Source organism: Eretmochelys imbricata, chromosome 10 (genome assembly GCF_965152235.1).
Source record: "Eretmochelys imbricata isolate rEreImb1 chromosome 10, rEreImb1.hap1, whole genome shotgun sequence".
In the NCBI taxonomy this organism is placed as follows: Eukaryota; Metazoa; Chordata; order Testudines; family Cheloniidae; genus Eretmochelys; species Eretmochelys imbricata.
Genome location: NC_135581.1, coordinates 71,948,676 through 71,974,384, shown reverse-complemented (window position 1 = coordinate 71,974,384; position 25,709 = coordinate 71,948,676). Strand labels below are relative to the sequence as shown.

The window sequence follows — 25,709 nt, the reverse complement described above, 5'->3', positions numbered from 1 at the left end:
GCAAGCCTTCCATCCTGTGGAAATACAAATGCGGAAACAGGAATGACATCCAGTGGAGTTGTTTTGAGTCAAGCCAGCCTGTGTAGTAGAGATAATACCCAACAGGAAGTGCAAATCGTTGAAGAGTGCGCAACTGAAAGCGCTGTTACTGTGGCCGAAACTGCATGCGAAGCCCCAACGCCCTGTGAGGGTGTGGATGTGGCTATGGGCCAGGCAGAATGCAAGAACTGTACAGGGTCTGTGGATGCTGCTTCAATCCAGCAGCATGTGGAGAATGGAGAGGATGAGACCCGGGGATTAAGAACTTCAAGTCTGAAAGAGCTGCCCCCAGCAAGTGGGGTGCTGATCCATGCTACTGAGCCCTTACTTGCAGTGTCACCAAAATCTCCAAGAGAAGGTGGGGAATGTGGAGCTGGACAAGGGATGCAGGCACAGGATAATGCAAATGTACGTGTTGACAGTAATATTATCCCTGTTGGCCATTGGGAGACAAGTGGCAGCAAAGAGAGTGGAACAGACTCGAACACCAAAAATGCAAAGATTGGTTTGCCAGAGGGCGTAGTCCAAGGTGAACCCCTTGTAAAGCAGAGGCAGAGTATGATTCCCAACACTAGAGAAGAGCTGCTGGTTGTGACTGAAATAAAGGTTTCAGAGAATGCATTGGAACGTGATCCTGTTGTTTTGGAAGTGAACAACAATAGTAAGAGTAGTGAGCAGGGTGTGCAGGTGGAAAATGGAAACTCAGATATTGGGCTGAATGAACTGGTTTTGAGTGACAATGTGCGGAATAATTCTGAAATGAAAAACAATCCCCTTGACAGGCCTGGTCCAAGTGATGCAGAGTCTGTGTGTTGCCTTGAAAACAGTAAAACCTTTGCAATTCTAGCTGAAGGCAAAGGTGACAGTGAAGCCCTTAAAAAGATGTCACCGAGAACTGAAACAACTGGCAGAGGAAGCACAGATTCAGCAGAGGAAGGCCAGCGGTCTGCTGGCAATTGCCACACTGAGAATCAAGCTGTTTTAAAAGGTGAAATGTGTGACAGCTTAAAACCAGAGACTGCTTCAGCTAGCAAATGTGAGCCTGGGTCACAACCTCCACTTGACGCAGGTTTGTCCTCAGCAGAAAAAGAGCATCTGCAAAACCAATTGGTGACATCAGAAAGAATTTCCGAACAGGAGGGGGTTGGCAAGCAAATGAAATCATTTTCGTCTCCCTTATTTAAAGGAGATGTACAACAGGGACAGGCAGTTGGTCAGGAGAGAGATGCTGCAGCGGCACCTCCAGGACAGGAGGCGTCTGTGCATGGTAATGATCCTGTCTTCTCTTCATGTGGCATGGGGACAGAGCGTATCCAGGATAATTTAATGGACACACCCTCTGCAATTCATAATAAAGAATCTAAACAAAACCAGGAAGTAGCAGAGACGGCAGTGCTTGCTGAACAGGACAGTTCTGTGCATCGTAAGATAACAGCAGAAACTAGCTTGCCTAAAGACAGCGTGGAAAAAGAGGACTCTGACGAGAAAAGTCTGTCACAGCCGGCTGAAGAGAGCAAAGCTGAACCCAGTCAGGAGCTGTGTGAAAGTGGGACACTTGGCAAAGAAAAGGGTTTGTCCGAGGAGCCTGCTGCTACTGTGAAATCCTCTGTTTGCCGTCAGGGCGAGGAATCTGCAGCAAATGACAGTAACGCAGATATTGGGCTGAAAGGGGAAATCTCCTGTCAGGAAGCGGATGACAATGCAACAGTGGATGCAGAAGAAAGTATTGTACAAGGGTCTGAATCAGAGTACAAATCGCTGGATGCGAAGAATGACCCTCCTCCCGACGCAACGTTGAACCAGGAACGTGATCTCAGTCAGGGGGCACAGGGTGGTTCTCTGCAAAACAAAGCACCAGAATTAAAGGAGGTCTCTGTTATGGAAGCACCTTCGGTTGCCTTTGAGAATAGGGTACCTCTAGGTATAGCTGAGACATCCACGATACCAGGTGATCCAGAAGAGGAGGAGGATATGAACAATGTACTGTCCAGAGCATCGCTTCAGCCTATTGCAGAAGAACCCCCCTGCGACAGCGACTCCAGCACTGATGCTGTCTGTTTGGCCAGTGAGAGCGAAGCTGGGTCTGAAGTGAAAGGAGCCCAGCAACAGGTCTTGGATTGGCCCAACAAAGACCAAGAGGAGCAGAGCAATGCCATGCTGGAAGCGTGTCTCTCACAGTCACATCCGTACAATATCAATGCTGCTGCTGAGCTTACAGATGATGCTGGGGCAAAGTGCTTGGTTCCAGAGGCTGATGGCTCCTGGCTGGATGGATTTGTTTCTATATTGGAAACGCCTTCTGTCCCTGAGTCTGCAGTTAGGAAGCTAGAGAGCGTACCTGTTGGGGTTCTCCCCCCATCCCCTTCCAAAGCCGGAGTGATTACGGGAGACATCCTTAATGGAGAAATGGATTTAAGTTTGCAGTTTGATGAACCAACGAAAAGGGGGGATGCAAGCTCAGAAGTCCTAGGATCTGAGCCTGTTACAGGTAGGCAAAATACTGTTTATTTTATATAGCACCATATATGCGCAGGGCATTTCACATGCAAATAAAGGAAGAAGCTCTCTGCGAGAAAGAGCTTCCAACTTAAATGAGATATTTCTTTCTTTTAAAGAATGAAAATCAGGCCATGGTGGGTAGAGAACTGAGTGTCAGAGGCCAGCCCTGGGAGGGGAATCCTGCCTTGGCAAGTGCACTTTCTTTTCCTGCAGAGACCAGAAATCTGAAATAGATATTAAAGGTTTACACTACAAGTATATGTTTCTAGGATTGCATCACAGTTAGGAAACAGTCTTATATTTATGCCAAAGTATTTTAGAGGCATCTTTAACATGTAAATTATGTTCCCTAGTAGGGAAGACAACAGTTAAATGGGAGTGTGCTGCTGAAATTTGCTGTGTATTAGTTATGTGTTCCCTTCTGGACCAGGTGCCTTAGGGTTTTGTGCTAACTTGACTTTCCTTCAATTCTGCCACGTTTTCTCTGCGAATCTGGAGTTAAAGAATATAACAGTGCTGTATTAAAGCTTCCTTTCTGGTCAACTGGAACAGCGGTGAGTGTCATTCTGAACTGGGCAAAGAAGCTTTCTGATTGGTGGCATTGAGACATTTAAAAAAGAGGGGGAGAGAACACATCTCTCCACCCACTTTTCCTGACTGTGAAGCCATCCTGGAGCAAAGCCGCAGTCTTTTCCCTGTATTTAAGCAGTGCTGGAATTCAAACGCTTATTACTCGTTCAGTGCTATAAGCAAGAACGAAGGATCAGTGGGGACCTCTGATGAGTGATGTCATATGAGATAAGTGACTGCATCAGGAGAGCTTTGGCAGAGTCAGTCTGTGTTCAACAAGAGCTAATAGGAACCGTCAAAAAATAAAAACAAAACAAAACAGCAACTCTTCCTCTGATAAATACAACAAAAAATAACTGACTTTCGGAGTCTTCCAGATGGATTGAAATCACACGTGAAATTTCTACAGCAGCGCGCAGCTGGTTTGATCCAGGCTTTATATTACATGTGTTCAGGCAGCTGTTAAATGTAAACAGCTGACCTATCTCTGGGTTGCTCTTGTTTAGTTATAAGGAATCTATAGGTAAGACATATCTTTCCTTTAACAAGCTCAAAACAAAAGACTAATTCAGAATTGTAAAGAAAATAATCAAAATAGATGTAATGCATCCATCAAAGCAGCAGTTTAGTGACAGGAGCTGTAAAATCATAGAAATATGTGACTGCTTTTTACTGCATAAAGGGAAGAGATTTTGTCAAATAGAGTTGTGGAAAGCCATTTATTTTAGCATTGACTGGCAGCATAGTTGTGGGTACCTATTCTTTGGGGGTAGGGGTGGTGAACGTTTTGTAAGTTTTGGTGAGCTAGGGATTTTAAAGTGTTTTATTAGTCATAGTAAGTTATCAGCTGCTATGTAACAGGCTGTTTACATGAATCAGAAAGCTCCTTTAAAAAAGAAAGTTCTATTTTTGTATTGTGGCAGGTTGACATTTCAATACAATGGGAGTGGCTGTAAGTCAATACCTGGGAATGCTAATTTCTTCTGGGAGCTCCTTGTTTTTTTGTCTCCTGCCCTCTAAGTCTCAGTAGCTAAGGTTTAATTCTGCACCTGCTGTTGGCTATACGGGTTTTTCATGCAAGATGTATAGAAATCAAAGAGACAAGGAATTACAGTGCTGTAAATTAGTGCCCATATTGAAAAATGCAACTTGTGTTTTTATAAAAATGTTAAAACATGATACTAAGGTAGGGTAGGGGAAAGGAAACTGGGGAGGTGATTGTTACAGATTTCAAAAATGTAAAAGGGACGTAATATACAAGAATCCAGCATATGTTCATCTCTTCTACCCATAAGAAAAAACATGGTCACAATCTGAAGCTGCATAAAGGACAAATTAGGGTAGAATGGCTTCTCCCGGGGATTATTGGAACAATCTACAGAATAATGCTATATGGGCGCAGACCAGACATGGGTTTAAAGCAAAGACAAGAAGATGTGTTGTGTTTTCTATTATTACTGTGCACTGTGTGGGAGGGGTGTAAGGGGGCGGCGGGGAGAGAGAGAGGGCATTTAAACTTTGTGTGGTGACTGCCCTACCTGGATAACTTATTGTCTTGTCAAAGGAGCAAATTACTAAGTACTGTGAGGTTTTTCAAGTTCACTTTGTTCTGAGTCAGAACTTATCTTGGCAAGTAGGGACGTGTATATATTTATTTTGCGGTTAGGGACGTAACTGCTGCTCAGCAGAAAGAACCAAAATCCTTTTCTGACAGACTTTGGGCTGGAGCCCTTCTCAGAAGAGAGGCTCGGGTCAGGTGGATGCTTCCCTGAAACACACGTCACTGGGGATTGTTTTTTTTAATTGTCATTGCTAAATTGTCACAGTTTGTGATATGCAATCAAAGGCTTTTCTCTTCAGTGAGAGATGCAGGGAAAAATGCAAGACCATCTAGCTGTGTAAGGGTTTCATTTATGTTAACTGCTCCTCATGACATCACTCTCTTTCATCTCATTCCCTTGTCATGTGATCAGTTTAATAAGATTTAGAGTCCCCAAAAGAAAAATCAAGTCTGCATCCAAACAGCTATTCAGGGCCTGGTCCTCAAGAGCAGTAAAATCAAGGGGAGACTCCCATGCCTCTTGTAGAAAGTTTTATGAACCTCATGCAGTACTTAGGGGTTGGGCCTTTTATTCAGCACCAGATACCCCTGTGAAATGAGATTTTCCTGCAAACTATTTGAATAGTGCATATTTGGCCTGACTTGCATTTGGGCAAGCAAGCAGTTGAGGTATGAAGCTGAAGTTTGGACACCCAACAGATAAGAAGACACACTGGCCTGGTTTCTACAGTAACTAAATCACGAATAGTGTGCCTTATTCTCTAGAGATTCCCCTTGAACAAATTGCCATAATGGATCTCCTGGCAGGTCTAGGCCTTTGAAGGCTGGCATATGCTAATTTCCATGAGTAGAATTTTGCCATTTTTACTTTCAAGCTCCTAAGCTCATCCTCACCACGAGGACATCCACTTTGGCTGTCCAGAAAGGTTTTCACTAGCATTTATTTCAGCAGCTAGGGTGGCAGGTTCCACTGGAGGCAAGCTTTATTAATATTAATAATATTACATAAGGTGCTCCCTGCCTGAATGCATCTGTGATGTATTTCAACACTAGTTTATGAGTTTGGGATATTCATTCTTAGTAGAAGTGCTTGTGTTCTGGAGGTAAAGTGCACAAAACTTGGTTCTTTCAAATCACATGCTGGACCAGTCCACGTGATGATATGGAAGCCCACAAAGGTCAAAACCTGGAAGTCAGATTTGGCTGGGTTGAAACCATATATGTAAATAATGCTCAAGGAATGATTTGCAAAGATAAAGTCCTTAAATTGTAGATCTAGCCAATCACAGTTGTATAGGTTAACAACAAAAATAGGGTCTGATCTTGCTCCCATTGAAGTCAATGGATGTTTAACTGTTGGCTTTAATGGGAGTGGGATTAGACATGTCCCTTGCCCTCTCTTCAGGATCTCAAAGCACTTTACAAACATGAATGAATTTATCCTCACAACTCCACTGGGGAGGAGGCAAGTATCATTATGGTACCTGTTTCTCAGATGGGGAAGCTGAGGCACAGTCAGTTTAAGTGACTTGTCCAAGGCCACAGAGGAAATCTGTGGCAGAGCCAGGAAGAGAGTCCTGATTCCCAGTACTGTGTTTTGGCAACAAGATTGTTCCTTCCACCCCTATACTTAAGGAGCATCTTCTTGCATTCATGACAGCAGTCTGTCTGTTCCCCCTAAACACAGTTCCTTGTTCATATGTGCAGCCTGGGGCCCCAAGGTTACTCCCTTCCCCCTCTATGGTCCTGGGGGAGTTAGGGTGCACATGCTGGGCATTAACAGGCTCGCATTTCCTGGGGGCCCATTCCTGCGGCATTATTATCCTTTCCAACAGCTCATTTCAAGAGTTTGTAGGGGAGGGTTACCCTTCCTAGCTGAACCCTCCCCCTTATCATAAGTACATGATCACTGGCTGTTTTGCCAACAAACTGGTGTCCCCTGGGTGATTCTCACATGTGCTCAGAACTATTGCTGAATTGGCTCTGGTTTCGTAGACGGTTCTGCTGTTAACAACCCATAAACTCATCAGGTCTTTCTATCTGATACCATAGCATTGTGTTAATTTGTAATTTCTTTGAATTAGCACAGCAAGTGGTGTGTAGCAAAGTACCCTTAATGCCCTTAAGACGAACTAGCTTGCACTATCCGTGCAAACTACTTTTTTCATTGATTTTAATTTAAGATGGAACTGTGGTTTCCCGCAGCCTCCTTTTTATACAACTGATCCACTACAAATTGTCAGTTAAAAATCCTTTTGATTCCCATAGTGCTCAGTTACAGATGGCTAGGAGAAGAATGATGTGCCTTGTGGTTGGAGGCGGGAGACAGGGGTGTTGCATTCTGTCCTGGCTCAGCCACTGACTCACTGGGACACCTTGGTCAAATCACTTCACCTCTCTGCACTGCTGTAAAATGGGAATAGTTATATAACTCGCAACGTGGGGTAGTGAAGCTTAATTCACTGTCTCTGAAGTATTTTGGAATCCATGGGTCTTTAGAAGTGGAAATTGGTTTTAGATTTAAGTCCTGGTCAGTGTAGGTGTCACAAGACAAAAATGGTTATTTTAAAGTGGGCAAGGTGCAGAGAAAGAAAATGCTGGTGTAAATGGTGATCGTTTAAGCTTTGCATGTTAATTTGCTGGGAAGAGAGGACAATAGGATTACAAAGTTTTTCTTGTGTTTCATCAGCACCATCACCAGAAAAAAAATTTTTCCAGGCGGTTGCCAAATTTGGGTGGAGACTGACTTGCCTTACTACTCTCTGGGACCTAATCCACCACTTCAGGTTAAGGAGAAGAGGCATGTGTGGAGAAGCTGGCATTGCATTAAACACTTGAAAGTTGAGAAAATATTCTTGCCTCCCACCTGTCTCCATGTTATGGTAAAGAATCGTAGAATTGTAGAAGATTAGGGTTGGAAGAGACCTCAGGAGGTCGTCTAGTCCAACCCCCTGCTCAAAGCAGGACCAACCCCAACTAAATCGGAGAAAAACAAATATATACTTTTTGATCATACAACAGGAATAATGGAAGCCGAGTCTTCTTTGGTGTAAACATATATGCAAATATAACCTAGATTTCAAGCTTCACATAGAGCCATCTGTAGAAGTCTAGTCCTGTGGTTTCTGTGTGCTCACTGCTGTTTCATATTTCCTTCATTCACAGACACTGTAGTTGTAAAATTACTAACAAACAAGCAGCAAAGTCAGGAATGAAACCAGCTGTTGGAAAGAAAATAATGCCTGTTGAGTTTTTTAGAACTATTTGAATAAACAGAAAAACAGCAGCCTTAAACAAAGGGAGTTTGCTTAAATCTACTTTGCAAACCTTCTGTCCTTGCAGAAAAGCTGGAGATGAAAATTGAAGATGAGGTGGATTTTTTGAAAGACCTCAGAGAGCATGCAGTTTCTGAAGGAACAGTAAGTGTCATTTTCGCATCTTTATATTGTACTTTGCCATGCTTTAAAAAGAAATGTCTGTGCAGCTGCTGATGATCAGCTGAGTTGCTGATTTCCTTTCCACAGCTGCTGTGAAGCGAAACGTAAGTTATACAGAGTGGCTTTTCTTGTTAACCTTCTAAAACTAGCATTGATTTTTAGTCCTCCTTATTTTTGAAATAGTATTTAGTTTAAAATAAAAAGATGATAAAAGACAAATTAAAAATGAAAGCCCAAAAGGTTTTGACGGTCTCATAATGTACGATAGGTACCTCAGGTCTGTTGATGCTCCACAATATGAGGTTGTCAAAAGTTGGGGAGGTGAAAGATTCGCTCCTCCCCCTACAGTATTACTGTAGCTCATGGTGTAGTTAACATAAAATGATTGTTCATACGTGTGTACAGAGAGACAGCATGGTCCAGTGGATAGGGCACTGCACTGGAAGTCAGGAGATCTGGTGGTGTATGTGGCTCTGCTCTGTCCTGTTTCCTTGTGCAAGTCACTTCATCTCTGTGCTTCTGTGTCTCCTCCCACCAGTCATTTGTTTAATTGTTAATTCCTCAGGGCAGGGGACTATTAACTACAGCCTGCTCTATGCTAGGAAGTTAGGTTGACCTAGCTACATCCCTCAAGGGTATGAATTTTTCACATTCCTAAAAGACATAGTTAAACCGACCTAAGCTCCAGTGTGGACAGTGCTAGGTCGAATGAAGAATTCTTCTGTCGATGCAGCTACCACCTCTTGGAGAGGAGGATTTATTAAAGCGACGGAAGAACCTCTTCCATCTCTGTAGTAAGAGTCTGTGCTATAGTGGCACAACTGCAACTGTGCTGCTGTAGTGTTTCTAGTGTGGACGTAACCTCTGTGTTTGCACAGTGCCAAGCACTCCAATTTTGTTTGAAATCTATATGCACTACAGTAATACAAATAAATAATAATCATAAGCCCAAATACAGGGGGAACCAAATATGAGGGGGAAGGGGGAACCATAAAATTCCCAAAAACCATAAAACCAGGAAAAAAGACCAGGCAGGAAGTTTGAAATGAAGTGGGCTTATTTTGTGTTAAACATTTTCTGTCACCTTCAGCTGTCACCATTTTTGAGGATTAATTGCAATAATAAAAGCTAGGCTATCACATTTGTTTGAGATGGAGTTAAGCTGTGGTTTAAAACAGACTTCGTGCATTTTGCTCTGTTATAAGCTGTCTTTCTCGATGTTATCTGACCCAATTGTCTTTGAGGCATTTTCGGTAGTGTGCATGTGCGCTGTTTTAGAGCAGCAGTATTTGTGTGTTAGTTTATAATTAAGAAGCTAATGTTATAATAGTAAACAGTATAAAGATGAAGTAACATTACAGGGTGGAGCCTGTAATCTTCTCTGCACATTAATGAAAGCTCTTTGGGTGGTAAAATAATCTTGCCAAAGCAGACAATAAAATCAGGCTTATTTTTGTATGTTTTTAACAAGTTAAGGCTGAGTTTGTAATTGTTAACTCAATGAGTTAACCAGGGAATAGTGCTAGTAACCTTCCAATCTAAAATGTGTGCACTTTGATAAATGTCTTGCATTATCATAATGCTGTAGTGTAAAGATGCTGACTGTTTTTATCCCACCCCTTTTGATAGATAATTTTCATGACTAATCCCTGGGTGTCTGCTTGTATAGCAGGATCTATTTAGACAAAAGCAAAAAGAACACACCCCATATTTCATTTATTTCAAGCAACATGCATCTCAAAAGAGGAACAAAAAGAAAGGTACTGAGTTTAGTTTTTGTTTTATGTTTCATAATGTAGGTGGTATGCTACTTTAATATAAATCTGGCTGCAGCTTTGTCCTGTCCCTTTGCTTCCCTGCAGAGGGAAGGAGCATGCTCAGATTAGCCAACCTCCCCGGCCCCTTTTTAAATCTGGCTTTTCTGGTGTGGGATTGGGAGCGCCAAGAGAATGGAAAGTTTGCTGCAGAAGGAGTGACACAGTTTCCTGTTGCTAAGTTCAACAAAAACAACATAACAACTGTACTATATTAAGGCCATTTAAAAAAAACAGCTGAAGATTTATAAATAGAGCTTAATTCACACATGTAGGTTTAGCTAGTGGCTAGGTTTAGGCTGGGGATGGGATGGGGGAGAAGAATCTCAAAATATAGATGTGCAGCTCTCTCTGTTCTCCGCTACTGCTTCATGTAGTGTTAATTTCACATAGCCCAGATTTTTTCAGGTGTCCACTGCCTTCTCATTAGTGGGCCATTTGGTGGTTAGTAAAAGTGGTTTCTTAGTTTGCTCCAAATCGGGACTATTTTATTGTTTGCATCTACTCATGGGTTTTGTTTATTAAAGATACTTTATTGATGTTGTTGGGAAGCAAAGTGAAAGTAACCACATTTTTCACATCTGAAATTTGCATGGTAGTATTTTCATATCTATAATTCAGAAATAAACTTCTGTGCAGAGAAAAGTAAGCACTGAACTTTCAGTCCCTAAAAGAGAGAAGCTTCATTGTCCTGAGCCTGTTGCATGCCATATGTGAACATGGGGATGAGTGGAGTTCTGTATACCTCTTCTTATGGTTTAATCTCCTAGCCAGAGGAGTAATTGGGTAGCTGGTGCACAGCGATTGTACTCGCTTGAGCTTTATCTGTACAGGTAACTATCGTGTCCCAGAAGACTTTGCCTGAATATGGATCTTGTGCATGTGATGGAAAGGCTGCAGCTGAAAAGGATTTAGGAAAAGTGTGGCTTTGAGAATTGCAAACATTAAGAATATAACAGGAAAAGGGTATATGAGAAGGTAGTTCTAAGTGGAAGCTTCGGAATTTAACAATCAACATTTGGATTTGGCTTCTCTGTACACAGAACCACACGCTCTCTTTGAGTTCATTGACATAAATAGCTACAGTTGTCATAAATACTGTTAAACACAACCTAGGAAGATCTTCTTTACTGTCACAGTGGTAGGGCTGGGTGTTCTAAAGTACTTGTCCATTGCTGCTCTTTGCCATCCAGCAATTATTGGGAGATGAAATTATTTGCTCTTCCATCCTCCTTCCTGTAGGGTTTCTCCAATTAAAGTGGGCATTTCTCAAATGTCTTAAAACTGCTTCCTTAGAGATTATATTTGTTCAGTTTTAGGTCCAATTTTGTAGCAAGAATTTCCCAACTTGTTCTAAGAACTAGGGTCACCAAATGAAATTAATAGGCAGCTGGTTTAAAACAAATAAAAGGAAGTATTTCTTCACACAACGCACAGTCAACCTGTGGAACTCCTTGCCAGAGGATATTGTGAAGGCCAAGACCATAACAGTGTTCAAAAAAGAACCAGATAAATTCACTGAGGATAGGTTCATCAATGGCTATTAGCCAGGATGGGCAGGAATGGTGTCCCTAGCCTCTGTTTGCCAGAATGAGCGACAGGGGATGATGGATCACTTGGTGATTACCTGTTCTGTTCATTCCCTCTGGGGCACCTGGCACTGGCCACTGTCAGAAGACAGGATACTGGGCCAGATGGACCTTTGTTCTTCATGCATTTAGCAGTATGTACTATAAATTGTGGTTATGTCTGAGATTTAATTAGCTACTCTTTTGTTTCTCCTTTTGTATTTTGTTTGGGGAACATAAGTGGAATTGGGGACAATAGCAGGATATGATCCATTCATGTTAAACTTTATCACTTCTAAAACTGAATGACTCCAGACTCTTCATCCAGGGGTCAAGACATACTGATGGGAAATCAGTCCTACCTTCGATACACGATTATGTTCAAGCTTAGCAGACATGACTTAGTTTCAGTAAACTGACAGGATGTCAGACTATTTGTGCACTGACAGCCTTAAATCTTTATTAAGTCTCTACTTTTTGAAGAGATAAATAAGCATGACTTTGTGTTTGTATTTAGAAATGGAATCTGGTAGCTGTGGGGGGTCAAATAACACTTACTACTTTCTGACGTACATTTCCCTTTGTGTTCACCCCAGAAATAAATTGCAGCTGTTTTATTCATTGAATCGCTTTGTGTAGTGATGACACAATGGAAGAAACTGCCTTTCTTGGTTCTTGCTATTTTTTGAGTGTCCAAAGCTGAGAGTAACAGTCGGTAGCTGGCTGATGAGAACACAGATGGTTCACTAGGAATTCTCCTTTTTGCTTATTATTTGGTTTATTTACCATATATTGTTGAGTGTTATGCATCCTCCCTTTAAAGGATGGATGGTTTTAAAGGACTGTATGTATTTTCAACAAAAAGTACGTTGTTGGTAAAAGTGGAATTTGTAATGATCTTTGCGTGGAGGGAAACTAAACTAAGTAAGCCGTTTGCACTTTTCCACATGTCCACTGGTCCAGCTTCTGCAGTAAGGAAACACCAATGACAGGTGCTAGCCGCATCATTTACTTCATTGGGAGGTGCTCAGGTACCATGGTGATCGATGCAGTAGATGCTTGAATAGAATATACTCAGTGGTCCGCAACCTTTCAGTTGCAATAGCATGTTCATGTTCCCAGAAGAGTGTGGTGGGCGTCGGACACCGAAACGCCGCTGAGAAGCAGCGGCATTTCGGCAGCAACGCTTCTTGCTTCTGGGCGGTATTTCGGCAGCTGGTTGTCCGGCAGCTGCACTCCTCGGCGGTGGGTTGCCCGGCGGAAGTGCTCTCTTGTCGGTAGGCGGGCTACGCTTTGGGGACCACTGTACTAGATAATGCTGCTTATATACCCTTCCATAAGCCTTTTTGTTCTGTGTTTGCACAATACCGGCATAACAGAGTTCTGGTCCATGACATGTCTCCTGGGCACTACTGCAGTACAAATTAATAATAATAATAATAAATTGTTTAATCTGGAAGGAAAGTTAATCTCCCACATTTGAGGTTGTTAGCACTTAAATTCAGCTACAGCACTTAGAAGAAATGGAATTGAATTACTAAAGCTAATATTTGTATATATGCTTAGGGTTACTTATGTGAGAAACACATGCACCCAAAAAACACAAAACCAAAATTCTTTTTAGAGCCAAAACAATTAGCAACATAAGTGTATCGGTTTAAAATTTAAAACTGCATTTTAAAGCATTATATTTGAAACCGCCTTCTCTTTTATTTATCCACAAGCCCTGAGCTCAAAGCTACATACTTACCTCATCTTAATAAATAAATAAATAAATCTTTTAAAAAAAAGCTGTTGACTTTTTCTGTAGCGTTATTTTTATTATTTCATGTGGCTTTTAGGACAGGGGCACCTTTTAGACCTTCAGGACACTGGTAGCTCTGCCACTGGGATGCTCGAACCACTGCCCCAGAGGGAAATGAGAAAATAAAATAAAGATTTTCCAAAAGTGACTAATGATTTTGGGCACCTTCATTTTTGGGGGTTCAACTTGACACGTTTTAAAGGGACCTGATTTTCAGAGGGTGGGGTTCTTAGCACTTTCTAAAAGTCAAGCCCCTTTTAAGGCATCTCACATTAGCTATCCAATAACTGATGTGCCTAAAATCATTAGTCGCTTTTGGAGATCTTGGTCATCTTTTTTATTATCCTTGCAATATTATGTGTCATTCTTTATTGTTGATGCCCCATTGTAGCTCCTCACAATGAAGGATCCGTTCAGGGGCAGCTGCACCAATGACTCGTACTGGGTAGTGAATATCCCAATAGGTGACTCTGAAGCAATAGTAGCAGCCGTAATAGGGTTTTATTGGACAGGATGACAACCACAGCCAGTGCCTTTTCAAACCTGGGCACTGTGCTAATAGAACAGCAGAAGAGTGTTATAGTCCCTACTTAAAATATTGACCAAGACATTTGGAATGATGTAAATGAGCAAAACCCAGAATATACTGTGGGCAGTGAAGACAAAGATTATGTTAAAGGTGTAGCTAATTATAGGTGTTCCTGGCAGCGTTGTGTAAAGTTAAGGTTGCCCACTACTTCCCATCATAAGACCTTGTTCAGAGTTGCTTATAAGTTTGACAGACAGTAGCCATTCAGGCTGGAATTTTCCATGCCCAGTGTCAGCTTCAATATGAATTTTTTTGGGAGGTTTTAGTTAAAATGATTCATCTGTTTCTGAAATTAAGGAAAAATACCTTTTGACCAAGTTAAAAAAAAATGCCTACAACCATTTAATTGAGGAACTCTAGTGTCCCCATGCTTTGGAGCAGCGAATTGAAATTTGGCAGGGGGGGTCACCCTGGTGTCAGGGTTGTATCTTTTGATGTTCTTGTGAAAATCTGCCCAAATTTGGCCAAGATATGACTCCAAAAAAAAATCTCAGTTTAAACATGTTCAGTAGAAAGTTAGCTTTGTAGCTAAATTCTCCAAAGATTCTGACTGTACTGAGCATGCTTCAACCCAGATGGCCAGGGCTGAGTAAACTATCCCTATGCCTGCACCTTCTGGCAGCCAGGGGCTAGTGTGGCATCCAGCACTGGAACTGAGTGCTAGAACACTGTCTTTTGTTTTCAGAATACAGAGGAGTGAGGAATTGGGAGGCAGAAGGGTCCATACCTCCTTGAAGGAGTCATGGAGGATGGGAGACAGGAGTTGGGAGCAAAGAGAGTCAGGAGCCGGGGGGAAGGGGGGAGGACGTGAGAGGGGGAGAGGAGCAGGAGCTGGGGTAGGGGGAGCTGTTGTGGGGCAGGAGCTGTGGGCTAGGAAGAGTGTGGATAGGAGCAGAAGGGGAGGGATGCAGGAGCTGCATTGTGGGGGGTGTTGGATATCCGTTACTCTGTCAGCTCACATGATAGAGGTCTGGGCCTGTGGATGTAAAGGTTCAAATGTCTGTTGATCATTTGAGGCAGGGCATCAATATGCTTCCATGTGATAAAATTTCTGTTTTATATTTTTGTAATTAAAAAATTACTTTTAACAAACAAAAAGAGACATTAAAAGAATGTTAAGGTTGCAAGGTCAAGGACATAAAAGTTAGGAAATGCCAAAATAAAGGGTACAATCCGAATTTGGCCTTCTTGTTAATCTTTAATTGCATGACCGCATGGTATATTTTCTATTCGACCTTGTGTAGTGTGGGAAACTTCAATTGAATGTCCGAAGTTTGGCAGTTATAAGCAACTGAGAAACTTAACTGTAGGTAGCCCTATATTCTCTGGCTATTAAATTCTTTGTGCCGTTTGCCTTTTTAAAATGTTTTACTGCATTTGTAACTATTATGAACATGGAAGGAAGCCATGAAGGAGAGAGGATCCCGCTGAAATAACTTGCAGTTCTTGAAGACCACATTGCTTTTCTGTGAGTGATGCAGTGAGGATCAATCTCCTCCACCCACCCTTCCAGAGCTGACAAGGAGAGGAATGGAGTGGGGGAAATGAGCCAAAAATGGGATGTTTTATCAGTGTTTCCATTACCACGTGTTGTACTTACTCTAGTAAGGGTGACACACTGGGGCAGAACTTTAGTCCGGTCGTCGGCATAGTCCTTTCTCACACCCACTAGTATCCTGTCTCTAGCTGGGTCATTCACAGAGCACAGGCTCCTGTGGTCTGAGGGGGAAATTATGTCAGATGGTCAAACTTTTTTTTTTCCTTCTTACTTTTAATCTCAGTGTCTTATTGAATAACATTCCCTTTTATGTTTGTTAGCTTTAAATGGTAAATATGTTCTGATTTCAGTTTCCCCCGCTCTGCTGAACTACACAAAGGTGATTTTCACTGTTAACGCTGCCTGAGGATATGCAGTTATCCCTGTCCCCCGTTCTCCCCCTCCAGTGAAAAGTCTGTCTATCTCCAAATAGACTCATAGACTTTAAGGTCAGAAAGGACCATTGTGATCATCTAGTCTGACCTCCTGCACATAGCAGGCTACAGAACCTCACCCACTCCGGAAATAGACCCCAACCTCTGGGCTGAGTTACTGAAGTCCTCAAATCATGGTTTAAAGATTTCAAGTTGCAGAGAATCCACCATTTACTAGTTTAAACCTGCAAGTGACCAGTGCCCTGAACTGCAGAGAAAGGCAACACCCTACAGGGTCTCTGTCACTCGGACCCAGTGGAAAATTCCTTCCGAACCCCAGATCTGGCGATCAGTTAGACCCTGAGCGTGTGGGCAGGACCCCCGAGACAGATACCTGGGAAAGAATTCTCTGTAGTAACTCAGAGCCTTCCACATCTACTGCCCCATCTCCATCAGTTAGGGAGTTTTGCTACTGGCAGTCACCAGTGGGCCACATGCCTTTGTAGGTAATCCCATCATACTATCCCCTCGGCTCAGATATTTGCTTTTGGATTACCAAAGCAGCATATTCCACAGTGTGTGCTTTCTAGAGTTAGAATAACTATAAAATATAAGGAAACTAAAATAGTGACTAGCCTGAGACTATCCTGAACAAATATTAGCAGAACTCTTTTTTTTTTTTTTTAATAAGTCGGCGGCAGGAAGGCTTTCACAGTACTCCTTTCGCCACCCCCCACCCTTCGCACAATTCATCTATGATGTCATAAAGTAAGGGGCAAAATCCCAGATCCAGTGCCAGCACCATATTCACAGGCTCAGTACTGGACAATTCTGCAGGACTATGAAGTGGATGAATGCGCATCCCCCATAGCCCAGGTCATAGAGTAGAAGCCACTAAGACTGTTGTTGTACCTTCTGGTGGCTTGAGATGGCAGATCCATGTAGTAATGGATGGATTTATCTGCACCTGCCTCTGCAGAGTAGCATTCTTTGATGACATGGAAGAAGCCACCACAGAGCTGGGGTCTGCAGATTGCAAAGGCTGTTGCATGGGGTTCTGATTTTCTGTCATCTTCATGCCCCCAACTCCTGCAGGTTGACCTCTAAGATTCCCTTACAAAGCTGAGTTCTGCATCATGCTGGGTAGATGCACGCCCTCCCCAGGATCCTTTTGCTGCACTGGGTGAAAGGGGCCAGAACAGCTTTGGTTCCACTGCCAGAAGATTCTCAGCAGTCCCAGAGACAAGACCGTGTTAGCTCGTGTGTGGGAGCCATGCTCCTCATTATTACCCCTTTGGTCCAGATTTCCTGCCAATACCGGTCACAAAGGGTATTTATCGGTTAGCTTTTTCACCTTGAGTGTTGAAGCTTCATGAGATACGTGGAGTTCCCATTGCATTCCGCAGATGCCATTCTGCTGAACAAAACCTCTAAGGCTGTGGTGTAAAAGTTGAGATGGAATATGTATGTAGTATTGAATCTTACTGTAATACTTTTGTTGGACATTAAGTAGAAGAGATTAGCTCTTGTTAAGATGTATAATACAGTAGCACCCTGACACTCCAATCAGTATCAGGGCTCCATTTTGCTAGGAGCTTTTCCAAACATATATGATGACTGATTCTCAACCACAAAGGGCTTCCAATCTGGGAATCTCTCTCAAATATCTCACCAGTGGTAAATAATGTATTACTTTCTCTTTATGTGGTTAATTTATTGCTGGATATTGATTTTTTTTAATTGTTTCCTATATTAACACAGCTGTGTAATCAAAGGTATCCATCACAATGGCATGTAAGAGCTGGCATTAACATTGTTTGTTGAAGAAATACTAAATTGTACTTTAAATGATTAGGAGAACCCAGGCATTTGGACTCTTTCACTTGTACTTTAACACTTTCAATCTTGTCGTGTTATAGCAGACACAATTACTACATAGTTAACTCCTACTCTAAATATAGAGAAAAGCTGATACCAACCTCAAAGACCAAATGCTGATTTTCAGTGGAAACTTATATATTATGAGAAGTGGGTATTTTTGGAAGTCACATTATAGAATGTTTACTTTTTACATTTGTTTCCGTTCTGGTACTTTGGCATTTGAAATCAGCACCCTGTAACCTGGATAAGCAAGGACTTACTGCTAGATATATAGGCTATGACTGATTGGTTATTAGAATGGTTTAGAAAGAAAATTTATAGCCAAGAATTCTACACTAGTGGTAGGTTTTTCATTTTAATTGCCATATGTGTGCCTTTTGATTTTGGGTTTTTTTCCCCCCTTCATCGTAAAATATGACAAAATTGAAATAGTGTTTAGCTCTCTCTCCATCCTGGGAAGATGTTTACAGACTTGTTGACGCTCATCCAGTATGCTAATTCTCTCTCACAAGTATTCATCGCAAGTGGTTCCCAGGACCCCATCAGAAGAAGAATGTTGTTGTTTTGTTGTGTGGGAGCACATATTTTATAGTAGCAACACATTCCATATCCTGTGCTATGATTGGTGTTGCTGCTTTTGGAAATGAAGTATTTAATTTCAGGTGATATGGAGAAAGTCACTTCTAAACCCTTGAAGTGTTACACAGACCAGTCTTACATAGTTGCCTATTAGTTCCTCTGATGTATGGTTGGGCACACTTTCTGTGGATAGTGTGAAGAATTTTTCTTGCTGGAAGCAAAGATTAAAACAAAATTAGTAGACCTGTTCAACATCTTTCAGAAATGTTTTGAAAAATATTTCAGCACATTTTGACCAATCCTATATTTTATAGACTTTCCGTGAAGATCCAGTATCTTAAATCTCTAACCTTGTGATGGTATATTATTCACATATGTTGGTGGAGAGTAATTTGCATGGAGAAGTTCCTGCTGTTTCATCTGTAGACTGATATTGTATGGGTGTACTTATGGATTATCCTTTTGGTTCCTATCCCTGGTTTTGAAGACCCCCATGAGTCTTGTGGAGGGAGATAGTGAGAAGAAGGGGAAGAGGGTGGGAAATGGTAGTGGTACATACAGAGTTTAAAACCCTTTTGCAGTACAGTGAATTTTCTTGTTTGTGGAATGATGCAGAAGAGCAAGAGCGGGCTACAGAGTTTAACTGACTACTAGATTTGGCATTGGGGAAGGAATTCATCCCTTCTTCTGGAATCTTGTGACAACAGGAGGACAAATGCTAGCTGGATGTTGGTTGTTCTAGCATCTGCAGTATGTTTGTTTTCCTATCTATTATTTTTGCTTGGCACAAGGTTTACTTTGTACTGAGTGTGTACTGAAGCTAGTAACCTAATAACGCCAGTGATGATTTTGTCTGTGAATCCAGAGTTTTTAATATGCATGAGCTTCATTTTTTAAAAAGTGTAATCAGGCTGGCTGTTGGAACATTATTAAAAATTGGAACGAGCTCAGAAAAGAGCTACAAGAATGATTTGTGATCTGGAAAACATGCTTGATATTGAGAGGCTTAAGAAGTTCACTGTATTCAGTTTATCCAAGAGAGGATTAACAGGTGCCGTGATCATGATGGAAAAGTACATGTATGGGGAAGAGATTTCTGGTAGTAGACGTCTTTTTAATCTAGCAGAAAAAGGCACAATGAGATTCAGTGGCTGAAGCTGAAATTAAATTCAGACTAGAAAAAAGGTACACATTTTAAGTGTAGTTAACCATTTAAACAACTTACCCTAGAAATGTGGTAGAGTCTCCATCACTTGAAGTCTTTAAATGAAGACTGGATGTCTTTCTAAAAGATATGCTGTAGTGCAAATAAAAGTTATGGATTTGATGTAGAAATTTCTGGATGAGATTCTCTGGCATGTGTTATGCAGCAGGTGATAATAAATGTCACTTCTATGTTAGAAGATCAGACACAGTGATGGCATTCTGGAGAACCCAGATATGAATGTGAGTGATTATTCAAGAGATGAGCTGAAACCAGTGTCCTGGCAGTAGATGGAGAGTTAGAGGCTGATGGTAATATCCAGGAATGGCACTTCCAGACAGAGCGGTTGAAAAGGGTTGTGCATCAGAAGAAAATATAAAAGAAATGAGAGCGAGAAAGAGGGAGGGGAAGAGAGAGAGAGCATTTTATTTAAAGCTAGAGTGCAGATTAGAAAGAACAGTTCTTCTGTTAAGTATTTCCATTCATGCCGTGTGAATTGCTATGAAAATCTATTTGGCATTTTACCCAGTGCCATTAAAACACTTTCTCTGGAATTATGGAACTGAAAACTGAACTTAGCCTCACAGTTTCTTCACAGAATCTGTTTAGTTTTTGTTCTCTCTCTCCAACCTCTCCCCTTCCCCCGCACCTTCCCCTTCTTTTGTAGACTGTAATGCTTATTTTTGCAATTGTTTTTATGCAAAGGTGAAAATAATAAGTCCTATTCTTCTAAGGCCTATGCCCTATTGCTGCTTGATGCCTCGTATTGATTTGTGTGACCTGAACTGACTGACAATCAATTGTCAGTACAGGCCAGAAACCTCACAGAATGTTTTTTGATTTTTCAAAATGTTTCTAGGATGACAGGAATTTCAAAATACCCAGTCAAGTGGCAGCCCAGATGTTACCATTCCTCTCCCTCTCTGCCCACAGAGGATTAATGCAATGCACTGTTCTGTCCTCACTTGTGTAGACCTGGATTCAGATATAGCTTAAATCACCAGTGTCTTGATTCGCGGTGGCTTCCGCCTTGTCTCTACAACCACAACATTTGGTATAGTTGGCGGTGACAGTTTGAGATGGCCCCCAGACTGGAGTTGCACAGATGGGGGTAAGGGGTTGGAGTTGCAGTGCAGGATTAAAAATCTGTTTATTTTAGGCCTGTTTTAGATGCTAGTGTCAGGGTTAACTGAACCTTTGACACTCTTTCCTCTCCCCCCTCCCCCCCACATCCCGAATCCTTGAGAGCACCCACTTAAGGTTTCAGGCTGTCAGGTGTAACCTCTCTTGGGCAGAGACATGCATCTGTCTCCCTCCAGACTGGAGGTTTAGGCTTGCAGCCCTTCTGCACCTCACTGTGACTTCCCCAGCAGGTCCAACAAGGGTCCAGCAGCTGTGGTTAACCTTCCTCCGGTGGCTACAACAGGGTACACCAGTTACCAACCAGCCCTCACAGAGCAAAATACATTTATTCTTAGGAGAAAAGCATTAGAGACAGCATATAAAAGCAATAAAAGTTCCTATACACATGCTAAAATTTTGCCAGAGGTCAACCATTTGTCTTAGGGGCTCCTAGTCGGCCTCAGTGTTTCCAACCCTTCTGCAAGGGTTACCCCCTACCCCCGCCGCTTTGAATATAAGGTCCTATTCATTTGCTGGATCCAGAAATAAGGCCTTTGTCAGTTCAAACTCAAAAACTCTTTCTGTGTTTGAGTCTCTGGGAAAAAAAATATTTGAACGAGTATATGCAAACCTCTCCAAGTCCTGGTACCTCTCTAGAGGTGTTTAGCCTGTGTCTCACCTTAATTATCCCCCACTGTTTTTACTTCCTGGAGGAGCAGTGGTAACCTTTCCCCATGGAGTAGAACATAATCATACACTAACCATTCATAAATTTAATAGAGTGATCCCCAAAATATTGCACGGGGTTGCAATATTGGTCACACCTTGGTGTCTAAGTGCTTGGAATTTACAGAGCTTCAGCCAAGTTATGGGAGGGCCCCGGTCTGGGATAGCAGAAGGTGCTGCAGATCAGGATTTGAAGCGCATTTACATTACAGGGATGGGAAACCCTCAGCAGTGTCTGCCCTTGTTATGCCTGACTACAGCCAGTACCAAAAGCCCCTCACTTTCATGGGCACTGAATTCTCCAAAACACTTCCAAGTTAGGATGACCAGATGTCCCAATTTTATAGGGATAGTCCCGATATTTGGGGCTTTTTTCTTATGTAGGTGCCTATTACCCTCAACCTCCTGTCCCAATTTTTCACACTTTCTATCTGGTCACCCTATTCCAAGTTAAGGTCATGTCTGCATGGCGAATTACTGTGTGGCAAGCCAGGGTATGAATCTACAGCACTTGCCATGCATTAATGTCCCATGTGGACATGGCTACAGCACAGTGAAAGCCTTGGGTGTAGCTTAGTGTATTGGAAAGTGTAGTGCACCAAACTGCAGTCTGGGACTCTCGCTGCATTGTAGCAGAGTCCATGTGAAACATTACTACATGACAGGCTGGTGCATAACCTGGCTTGCCATGAAGTAACTCACCATTGGGACTTCTGAGCTTCGTGTAGAATTTCTGTATTCACCCTCATTGGTACCAAAAGCCAGATCACGTCTTCAGATGCAGATGCTTCTAAAATGCTTGTATGATACTGACTTTCCTATTGAAGGAGAACCCAGAAGTGTGAGTGGGACACCAGAACAATGTTCTTTTTTACCACCACTTAGGTCATTCCCTTCAACAGTTTGTTGATGTTCTTGTGGTCTGTGTTTGGCCTGCTGTTCTGCAATAACAGAACCATGGGGCCTATAAAACCAGCAATGTGACTCAGCTTTTGCAGTTGTTTGGTGAAGTACATCGTAGCAGCAGTGGGAGAGCGAGAGAGGTTGCATTGCAACCAGCCTGCTTGCAGTTCTTGTCGTCTTATTTCCCTCTCCTCTCAGCTTGCTTGGGGTTTTTAATCTGATTTGTATGTATGTGTATTTAATGAAAAACAAAATTGGCACTATAATGGGATTTCAAGTTCTAAATGGGCTCAGAAACATCTCCTTTGAATCACCAGTGAATTTAGCTCTTCCCTCCTCTTCCTGTTTAACATTTAAGCGTGCTCAGTGCTGTATAAAACAAAAGTGATGGCAGTTCTTGTCCCAAACAATTTACTGTATATAGAATAGATGTAGAAACAGTGTTGCTTTTTTGGGCGGGAGAGGAAGGTTCTTGGGAGGGCTTTTTGTTTTGTTTTGCTTGCTCTGTGGTTTTTTTTTTTTCATAGGAACAACTCTCTGGGAAAGTTCTTGCAGTAATTGCAAAATTAAGCCTAAAGCAAATCGTCATGGTTTAGCTAAAATCACCTTAAGAAAAGGCTTTCTCTTGGAAGTCTTCCTGATCCCTTTAATACCGGGATGCAGGAAGGTGCCTCTGTGCATTTTGTACATGCTTGTTAGTTTCTTTAAGTGCCATGTGCTTCCCTTTCATGCAGAGAGTGCCCTTCTATGTGTCTTTCTGGTAGTAGAGTAATAGAGTTTCTTTTACCAGTGTTGTGACAATGATCTGTTTGTGTCCCCACCAGCATTTCACTATATACACAATATTGTGTATTCCCCTTTCATATACTGGTTATCCTTGTTGGTGAGATAAGAGGCAAGAAAGCGAAGCCCTGCCTTTTCTAACTCATTAGCTCTAAGACCTGGTATTGAGCCTGCTCAACATCAAGCACGGTGACTTGTTTTTCTTCTGTCTGAGACTGTACTTGCCTCCATAAATTAGAGCGAGAGCCCAAATTCTAATTCATTTCACATTCAACTTTAGCTCAGGCGACGCACACAGCTGGACGCATTAAAGAGAATACCTAAAAGCCGTTAGGAAGGATATTGCTATTTCAGATTGGCATATAATACAATTGTAGAAAGGTGGGTGATAAAACTCCTGTTTCAATTTTCAGTCTGAGATCTGGCACCCAGGAGCTCAGAAATCTCTTCTAAATGCTGCAGCACAGTTCTCAGTGTTGCTTATCAAGCACAGAAACATTGATGGATGTGGACAGCTGGGTTCTGTTGTCATCACTGACAAGTATTTCTGAGTCCTTTCCCATCTTCTCTCCTTTTCTTTTTTCTTTTTGACCTCGCATTTGTTTCCCTGTGATTGCAAGGTGAACACCTGCATGCCCAGAAGGAGGAGGACAAAGCTGTTTGCCTTACACTTGTACTTGAGCATTCTCTGATATTTGGCAAAGGGGAAGGTTATGGTTGCCACAGGGGAATTGGAATAGCAAAAGATGCCTTTTAATGGGAAGGGTTGTTAATATTAGGTCCCCTGGGATCAAGGTGGAACAAATATTGTACTTCTCTTTATTTGGCAGGACTCTTAGTTGGGGATCAGACCAACTTTCCATCCTCAGTAAGAGGGGATTGGCTCGAGTTGGGTTGGTGCTTCTGAGAGTGCTGTCTCTTTGGGGATGCCCAGAAAAGAGTGAGTCCCTTGTGGAGTGGGAGACCCCAGAGGTTGAGTGGAGTTGGGTTTTACGGGGCAGGTTATTTTTTGGAGGACTGGAGGCAGAGGGAGGTAGTTGAGTTTTTTGGTAAGAGACACCCTGTGCTTACAGCTTGTCCTGGAGTCTCTATTTGGACTCTCATCTGGAGCACTGCACTGCTACCTTAGGGTGGCTGAGATGGTTGAATAACGATACAACACACTGGAAATGTGGATGCTGAGAGATAATGGTTGTAAGGTCTGGGTTCCTCAGTCATTGTAGTAGTAGATAAAGGGAGACAGAACAGGGGAAAAATTATGTAGTTCCGAAACTGGAGCCCTGAAAGGTAAACAGGTGCAGAATGCTGCAGCCTGCTGATAAAGTGGTACATCTTGGCAGTAACACACCACCACCTGTGCTCTGTATCTGCACTGACTACCTGTTGGTTTGTGGGAGTGGTTTAAGAGGGTGTAGATGAAAGGAGCCTGGGATTTGTTTTCCTCTCTTCCTATGCCAGACTGCTGCTGTGGTCAGCAGAGATGCTCAAGCTGGAGCTCTCTTGGTAGGAATGGCACCTTAACTCTGTATTTAACTTCTTTACTCCCTGCTGTTCCCTCAGTCTGAAATAGGCTTAAGAGTCCTCTGCATGTCCCATTTCTCTACCCAAGGTTTTGGGGAGGAAGGGAATAGTGAGGACAGGGCTTTGCAGTTGTGGCGGGATATTGTTGGTGTGTTGGTTGGCTAGCTTGTCAGTTTTGGTAAATGCTTATCATTTGGGGAAGCTGCTGGGTTTTGTGTTATATTTTTAAAATTGTCAGAGGCATCTGAATCCCAGTGTAGGCACTTTTTCTCTTGCTCTCTTTTTTGCTATAAATCTGAATAAATAGATTGATTAAATAACTGTCCCATTAGTGGGGAACCCAACACTTAGAGAATGCTCTGCCTAGCTCCTCACCCCAGCCCTTCTCAGTGCATCCAGCTTGCTTCTAATTTGGACTTTACCTTTGGGATTTTCTAGGTTGACCTCCCCTTCATGGTATTATAGTCTTTATTGTGCTCCAGGTACCAGTGTTGCCTCTTCACTGTATGGTTCCTTGGATTCATAAACCTATCTTCCATTCGAGAGCAGGGCTCTGCCTATTTCAGATAAGTGAGCTCTGTTTGCATTAGCTTTTCTTGTTGTTACCATTCTTTTTGGAAAGTGTTGCTGCAAATAAACAGCTATCCAGCCAGGTTGTGGTAACACATTATAGCATAAAAACAAAGGAGTTTTAAAGGAAAAAGCAGGCAACTGCATTTAGGCCAGAGGAGTAGAAGGAAAATTCTCTGAGCATTGTATGTTCTCTGAGCATTGTCTTTTCTCCCTGTCTACGTAAGAATATAATGAAAAGGTCTTCGTAAAGTACTTACTGATACTACAACGCAAGAGCTTTCCCAACTCATTCTGGCTCCTTCTCTGTTAGGAGAATAAAGCTAACAGACAAACTTTGTTCCACCCAGTAGCTAAGATGTTTCTCATTGAAAACTAGGGTATTTGGTTTAATTTAAAATGCTTTCTAACTGAAATTTGTTTTTGAGAAAAGCACAAAAATGAAATGTATATATGTATTGTGATGAGTAATAACTGTTCCCCAACTAGTAAGAAATGCTGTCTGACGGGTTAGCTACCTTTGGCAGGTCTGCTTTTTAAATATATTCTGTGTACCTTTTATGGAGAATACATTGGCAGATGTCTGGGGTCGCAGTGCTGAAACAGCAAAGGGAGTGGTAGGCTGAGA

General features: G+C 42.2%; 1 protein-coding gene across 1 annotated transcript in view; it reads left to right on the top strand.

The window, feature by feature from the left end:
- Positions 1-2,068: 2,068 nt before the first annotated feature.
- AKAP13 (A-kinase anchoring protein 13) overlaps positions 2,069-25,709 on the top strand; it is a 143,883-nt gene continuing 120,242 nt past the window's right edge. Inside the window, exons 1-2 of the mRNA XM_077828001.1 lie at positions 2,069-2,527; positions 8,012-8,088. Coding sequence (XP_077684127.1) covers positions 2,194-2,527; positions 8,012-8,088 — 411 coding nt within the window. The 5' untranslated portion in view covers positions 2,069-2,193. The remainder of the gene's footprint in view (positions 2,528-8,011; positions 8,089-25,709) is intronic.